General features: G+C 45.1%; 1 protein-coding gene across 1 annotated transcript; it reads left to right on the top strand.

The window, feature by feature from the left end:
* Window positions 1-284: 284 nt before the first annotated feature.
* LOC142464264 (ferritin light chain-like) lies at window positions 285-7,426 on the top strand. Its single transcript, XM_075567698.1, has 3 exons — window positions 285-568; window positions 2,700-2,846; window positions 6,578-7,426. Exons 1-3 carry the CDS (start codon window positions 398-400, stop codon window positions 6,866-6,868), a joined length of 609 nt encoding a protein of 202 aa, XP_075423813.1. The 5' UTR covers window positions 285-397; the 3' UTR covers window positions 6,869-7,426.
* Window positions 7,427-7,748: the final 322 nt, after the last annotated feature.

Genomic DNA, 7,748 nt, shown 5'->3' with positions numbered 1-7,748 from the left:
TTTCAGTTGGAAAAACTCCCACCGAACAAACTGAAATTGTCGCGTCGCGTAGTCTTCACCCCGCACGTCGCGTAGTCTTCACCCCGCACGTCGCGTAGTCTTCACCCTGAACCCAACCTAACAACTGCATCAAAGAAAAACCTCTCCCCCGTTTCCATGGGACTTTTTGCTGATGAAAGACACGGTGCAGATATTCTGCCCCGAAGCATGCAGTCACATCTAATAACGTTTGCTCTGCTGAATCAGTACGTCCCAACCGCGAAACTTTGTGCTTCTGCTCAGGCGGCTGGAGCCCAGCCCCTCCCTAATCTGTGCCAGCAGCACTCTGCACGGGGAGCTGCTGCTGCTGCACCGCCTAACATCCTGCCCCTCTCTCTCCCGTGAGATACACCCCAGCATGGCCGGGCCCCGGGAGAAGCGTCTGAAAACCGCCCTCCCCAGCTGCGGCGGGGGCCACCGCATCAACGCGGCCAGCGGGGTGAGGCAGAACTTCCCGCCGCTGCTGGAGGAAGGCCTGTGTGGCGTCACCAGCGCCCTGCTGGAACTCTCCTACAAGCTGCAAGCGTTGGTAAGGGGCGGCTCGCGCCGGCGCGAGGGCAGTGTGCGGCGGCACGGGCGCGAGGGCAGCCTCGCGACCCTTCCCGCTCAATCATCAGGCGGCCTCGCGACCCTTCCCGCTCAATCATCAGGCGGCCTCGCGACCCCCTCCCCTGTGCCCCAGTCCATCAGCGCGGGGGGGGGGGGGGGGGGGGTAGATAGAAGGCCCCCCCTGATGCAGTGACAGTAACACGGCAGCAAAACGTGGTGCTGTTTATGAACTTGCATTGCATCGGTATTGATAAGTGACTCGAGTTAGAACGCATTAAATAAAAAAAAGTGTATATAATGGTATACACTACTAGAGCATTTACACTTTCTACTTGTGTTTTCATTTTTTTTTTTTTCCTCCAAAAAGATTTGTGGGTTTATATTTATATTACATTAAAGTGTACCATGTTCTAATTCATATTTATGAAGAGTTGTTGTTTTGTTTTTTAGATACAATTCCACTGGGGTCTTTAGCAGAATTTTAATATTTATTTAATCTACATCCACATGTTTTGTATCTTTATTCATAAATAATGGTATGCTATGCTGATGATATGATGATATGCTGTGTACATATACTGTATACTCAAGTTCACCTCAATACTGTGTTTGTGTACAATAGTTGCATATATTTAACTCCTTGTTTGTATATTTTGTTTATATGTATTTAAACATAATGTAGATAGATATACACACACACACACACACACACACACTGTGTGCTCATTTGCATGTAATTTCCCAGAATCCCTTGCCGAAGTGGAAGCACTGTATGATAGGTGATAATGGCGAAAAGCAGGGTTGCAGACAGTGAAGGAAATTGCATAACTTGTGGCTTGTGACATCTGTGGAGTAGGGGTGTATTCATGTGGCATAAACGCAGGAAAATGTTCTTTCCTTTATTGCCCAAGGATGATTATTTTTTTATCATTCTGACATATTGCCACTTTACGTAACAGCAAGGTAGAAAAGTGAAGGTGCACTCTCTGGAAACTGCAGCAGGAAGCGCCTCGAGTACACGCCCGCGCCGAATAGCGCAATCAGCAGCACTATAAATCTTCCAAGGAAGGAGCAGAGCAGCACTCCAGGGGTCCTGAACAAATTGGCAGTTTATTGAAGTGAATTGCCAATTTTGTATAAGACCTCTGGGGTGCTGCTCTGTTCCTTCCTTGGAAGATTTATATTGCACCTTACGTAGCAGACAAACCTATAATCGAGACTATTTATAAATACAGGTGGTCCTCGTTATGACGGTCCATTGTCCATCGAACAGAGTATCCGATGCCAGATAATGCGCATTAGCCGACGTCGGGATGTTTTATCCAACGCTCTCCGCCGCGGACTAACATTGGATCCGCACTCCGACGGGTGTTTGCGGGACGGATTTTGGCAGATAATCGGGGATAACCGCCTGTACAGCCAGATGCACTTGCAAGAAACTACTTCTAATGTGTACTTCTGAGGAAAACAGAATTAGTGAAACGCGTAGGGTGAGAAGAAAAATAGGCAGAACTTTTAAAGACAGCACCAGCACGGCGCACCATTTTGCATAGCGTAGGGTGAGGAGCCTGAACCCTGTAAGCACTACATTTACCTGTGACCTGTTTGCAACTACTGGTGTGCTGTTTGAATTTGGCGCCAAACCGACAATCACGGAAAAAGTGTGTTTTGCCGGTTGTGGTCTGTGTGGGGAGAACCAGGCAGGGCAGTGGTTCTCAATCCGGTGGAGGAGACGGGTTTTCTGTGAAGGAGCCGCACATGGTGTGTTTGGAGCTGGTGTCTTGAATCGCCATACCATCAGACGAACAAAGGCAGTACAGAGGAGTCCCTGTGCTGAGGCTACGATCCAGCGCCTTGGAGCTGACGACCCAGAGACACGCCGCCAGAGACGGTGACTGGAGGAGGTTATGTTCCAGACAGCATATACCCGGAAATAGCAAAGGGCCGCTTCCCTTTTGTGTACGGTTTATGAAAAATAGCGTCTCTAAGGATTTGAGATGGTTTACATGTCTGGGAACTGGCTCTCCTGTCGTTATCTTTCTAGCGCTTTGTAGATAGAACGTCTCTTCGAATTATTATTTCTTATTGGTTTTGTTTGTTTTTTACTGTAGGCTGAAATCTTTGACCAAGCGAACGTGGCACTTCCCCAGGTTTCAAAGTTCTTCCTCGCACAGGCAAAAGAAGAGCAGGATGCAGCAGAGGCTTTGCTAACATATTTGCAGGACCGTGGCGGTTTCTACTGTTCAAAAACTATCCAGGTAAAAAGGGGTGTGGAGATGGGCCCAAATTGTATAGACTTGTCTAAGGAATGGGTGCTCAACTCCAGTCCTCAAACCCCCCTCCCCCTCCCACCCAACAGGTCAGGTTGTCAGGATATCCCTGCTTCAGCACAGATGGCTCAATCAGAGGCTGTTGAAGACCGAGTCACCTGTGCTGAAGCTTGGATATGCTGCAAACCTGGCCTGTTTGGGACAGGGAGGGCTTGGGGACTGGAGTTGGGCACTCCTGGTCTCAGGCATTTTAGCGCTTTCTGCATTATCAGCCATCCACAAAGAACTACTGCACGTTTGTGAACAACTATTGTTTTTACAGAGCGTCCTAAAAATATGCATCCGACGGCTCAAAGTTGTATATAGAATTCAAGATTTCTATCGGTGAAGTTATAGATTTTCGAAGTAAACTGAATAATGCAGTGTGCAGTAGAGATTTCCGAATTTCTGCCTACATGTCTATTCTAAATGTTTTTTAAATATCTTATCATGGAATTTGTGTTTATTGTTTAAATGTACAAAAAAAGGAGAAAACATTACAGGGAATCTCCAAACATGGTTCTTAATGATTGCATTGAACATACAGCCTTATTATTATTATTTTTCATGTTTGACCTAGTTCTGGAACGTCATTCTTTTCTCTCTGCACAATTATAATAACATTATGCAGTAACAAAGAAATAGCTGATTATCTGGATGTAACATGACCGGTTTATACAAAAACTATAATCCCGTAGTCCTAAACTACATGATTGCTAAACACACGGTTAGACTTTTCTTTCAGATAATGGGTAAGCATTTTCTGTGAACACATCGCTTACATTTACCCACATGTTGGGAACCTCTTAATTAAATTAAAAGTGAACCTTTCCAGAACAATTTAATTGCTCCATGACTACATAATGTTAACTGTTAGGAATGGATATGTAAAACTCAACCATTTAAATCCTATGCATATTGCTTACAATCTGTGTTGGTACCTTATTAGAATCACAGTTATCTGGAGATGGCCTTAAAGGAGTCCCCCCGTTGTATTATTTTCTTTTATATGCATGGGAAGCACAGGATCCCCGGAGCTGAACTACGTACATTTCCCCTGGTTCCCGGAACACATACCTGTAAAGGTAGTGCGGGTACCGTCCCCTCTAGGGAAAGGAAATGCTGGTTTAAAGCGCCCTCGTTCCGTAATCCAATGGGAAGCAGCAACATCATTTATCTCGGCATCCCATTAGCCCGCGAGAGGAAGGGGGATTTAAATATGTGACAGTGTCGTTGCTAGCTTTATAGGCGTGTATCTCGGGAACCAGGCATTACCCGAAGATGAAATTGACGTTTCTCTGCCCTGGGAACTCCCTGCTTCCCACGTATGTAAACAAAAAAGTGAGACGATTAGAGAGCACAGTGGTGAGCTGCACCTTTAGGCACCTTTCACCCGTCGCAGTCGCCACTAGCAAAAGTTAAACTTTAGTTTTAAGCGACGTCGCTGGCAACAAGGCCAGTGACGTCACGAAGGGGGTGGGCAGCGCTCTCTGTTTTAGAGACCGTCACATGTTGTGACTGTCTCTAAAAAATCAAATTTACCCGGCTTCAAAATTTTTGGTCGCTCAGTCACCGTCGCTTTTGCGACGGAGTCAATGGATTTGTTTTGGAGCGACGTTGCGTTGCCGTCGCCAGGCACTATAAGCGCAGTCTTTGGCTACGGCCCCAGTGTTCACTTCTGCACGCGCGCCTGGCGGCGCGTGCACGGGTGGAAGCCACGATCTGCGGTCTGTGGTTGAGCTGCAGGAGATCGCGACGCGGGGGCGCAGCCAGGACGTCACGCGGCTGGTTCGCCCTCATTGGTTAAGCCGACGCTGAGATGTGGCCAATGCTCGGCCGCTGCGCCAAGAGACAAAAATCTTATCTTTTGGCCAAGGCGGTTGCACATCGTGGCTTGTGCGCGCACACACGCCGACTGGGGCCTGCTCCATAGAAGGCTGTACCATGTGTGCGCGCGCGCTGTCGTGCACGTAGCCGTGGCCACCGGGGACCTAGCTTTAAGATGGAATGTCCTAATTTAGATGTTCTCCAAACTCGCGGAGCACCGGCCCAACCACACCAGGCTTGAGGGATAGCGAAGACCTTTGCAATCACATGTGAATACACTCCGTTTGGAAATGAATAGGACATAGATAACCTTGTCGGGATCAGGGTCATGATCTAGTTTATAGGTTAATGTAAAAATGGTCCTAATCACAGACAAAGTCCTTTACAGTGCAGCTGCAGGAAATTGCTCAATGCTACCACATGTCTCGGCAGTGTAGGCTTTGGTGCGTTTAAGGCACTGTGGCACCTTCAATACGTCTTTAGATGTGCACACTACATTAAAGCAGCAATACGGGTTAACTTTGCTTTAAATGTATACACATATATTTTATTACAGGTTTGAAGTGGGGGGTCTCCAGAGCTGAACCCCATTCATTTCCGCTCCGGGGACCCCCTGCTTCCTGAGGTACCAACCTCTGTAGGGGGTGCCGGTATGTCTGCGGAGTTTAGAGGTGTGATGTGGGACATTGAAGTCCCCATTGGATTAAGGAACAGTTTCTCTGCCTGCCATGCCTTCTCTCTACTTGTCCTTCTCAGTTATGAGTTAGTATCCCAGTGTTTGGCATAGGCAGAGTATTCACCAGCAATACTGTTTACTGATGTAATGAACTTGTCTCAGTTTGAGCTAAACAGTAACAATGTGGCATCGCTTATAAATACCATTCCATCAGGGAGCATCTCTCCTTCCATTTCAATTATCCTAGTACCGTTTTAAAATATGTTTGTCAGAAATTCCAATGCAACTCATATCACTACAATGTTTTAGTTACACCACCCCCCACCCCTCCCATCCCAAATTCTCTTTTCGTTTTGGGGGATTCTCAGTGCACCCTAAGAGAAAGAATACAAACAGTGGTAATTTATTGGCGATTCAGATTCCAAGTTTCAACAAGAGCCTGATTAAATTAACAAATGATACAGAAGTTATGTATGTATGTATGTATGTATGTATATTCTGTATACACACACACCTTTTTATAGAGACAGAATAGTCAACATGTATACAACGACTGCTAGTCTATAGTTCTATAGTGACCTAGGCTCTATTGACACATCTAATATTGGAGAGCTGGCACTCAGTTCAGCTTTTTAACATTTTTATTAATGATCAATTTGGAATTAGAGTTGTATTATTTTTATGTTCATAGTTAGCAGGTTCTATATAGAGTTCTGTTCTTTTTGTGTATGTTTCACTACTCCCCCTTAGTTGCACCCGTCTCCCATAATTGTAGCCGGAATTGAAATTAGGCCCCCTCTTAATTTAAACATTGCCATACACTAATCTGATGCTTTATAAAAAAAAATAGCTCAAAGTAATTTAACAAGAGCATGGAAAATAAAACTGGGGCCACCCGCTACCTGTATCTGACTGTGCCTCTCTGTGATGATTTCACCCAATGTACTAGTTCTAGTGGGCCTGGGAAACACTTTAAATAGTATGAACATATGCAGAAATAATTACCATTCATTTCAACAGTTGTGTGCGGAAATGTATATTGGCATAAAACTGCTACGTTGGCCCAATATAAAGGTATCAACCTCTGCACAAAAGTGTTGCTTTCATGCAATGACGCACATCACGCAAGTTGCTTTTTATTGACACTTGGTTTTTTTTACTTTTGTTATCTTTTCAGAAACCCAGCAGTGAACATGTAAGTAATGTGATGGGTGCGTTAGACACAGCACTGGGTCAGTGGAAGATCATGTTGGGGTATCTCCAGGAACTTTACAACTTAAGTATGGACTATTCAGACCCACACAGTGCCAGCACCATCAAGAAGCAGTTCATTGAACCAAAGGTAAAGAAGGTCAAACTAACGGGAGATCTCCTCACCAACGCCCGGAGACTCCAGTGCACCCAAGATGGCAAAAGCAGCTTTGGGGAATATCTTATTGACCAGTTGCAGGAGGAACTGAAGTCATAAGCAGTCCTATAATATATCAGGTTGAAGTGAAAAGGGGGAGGCTTAGTGCAAACCGCATCGGTCTTATAATGCTCAAACTCTATGGGGATCATTCAACAAAGCCTCCACCTGCCAAAGTGGGATAAAACTAATGCAAAAATACTGCACTATCAAAGGAGAAAAAAAACATTTATTTCAACGGGGACTGGGGCTTTTTGGTGGAGGGGGGTTGCCCTCGCTGCCAGGTCCTTGAGACCTTGGGCAAGTTTCCTAACCTCAATGAGCCTAGGCCCTAAGGCATGTCAAAATTAGATTGTAAGCTCTTTAGCACACGGATTTATTGTGCCGTAAATTCTATGTACATCTCAAGTAAGATGGCAGTGCTATATGACAAGAAATAACAGTCAAAACTATGTACTAGAATTTGAAAACTTTTTGATAATCACACTTGCTTACAAAATTATTTAAAATATGCATTTGGAAGAGTATTTTTAGCCAGAGCTCTAACTTTTATACAACCTTTTTACTCAATTTAAACTTCCATTAATCGTGTCTTTTTAAAACAGATTTTATAAGATACCATCACAAAACACAGGTTCAAATTGCTTTGTGCAAATGTGGCTCTATAATGCAGATATATATTTTAACTTGATGACAAGGTCATGCGACTGCAATCTTTTTACATAGAATCTATATGCTTGTCTTAACCTTTCAGAGCCGGGGGTACCTGCAATGTATTGCTCGGACTGGGTTGTTAAAATATTAACAGTGGGCACTCGCATTGGTGTTCTCCAGCCCACGAACAGGCTTTTCAAAGCCCAGGACTGACGTATCGATCTGGGCCAAGTTGTCGAGCAGGGAGGAGGGTAGGTTTGCTTTCACTTGGGGGAGGGAGAAGATG

This window comes from Ascaphus truei, chromosome 12, assembly GCF_040206685.1.
Source record: "Ascaphus truei isolate aAscTru1 chromosome 12, aAscTru1.hap1, whole genome shotgun sequence".
In the NCBI taxonomy this organism is placed as follows: domain Eukaryota; kingdom Metazoa; phylum Chordata; class Amphibia; order Anura; family Ascaphidae; genus Ascaphus; species Ascaphus truei.
This window is presented reverse-complemented; position numbering and strand designations above follow the sequence as displayed.

What these genes read in the sequence shown, in the direction of transcription:
- LOC142464264 (XM_075567698.1), top strand. Translation starts at nt 398, where the DNA reads ATGGCCGGGCCCCGGGAGAAGCGTCTGAAAACCGCCCTCCCCAGCTGC. An exon ending in CCTACAAGCTGCAAGCGTTG is followed by an intron (nt 569 to 2,699) that starts GTAAGGGGCGGC and finishes TTTTTACTGTAG; the next exon opens with GCTGAAATCTTTGACCAAGC. An exon ending in ACTGTTCAAAAACTATCCAG is followed by an intron (nt 2,847 to 6,577) that starts GTAAAAAGGGGT and finishes TTATCTTTTCAG; the next exon opens with AAACCCAGCAGTGAACATGT.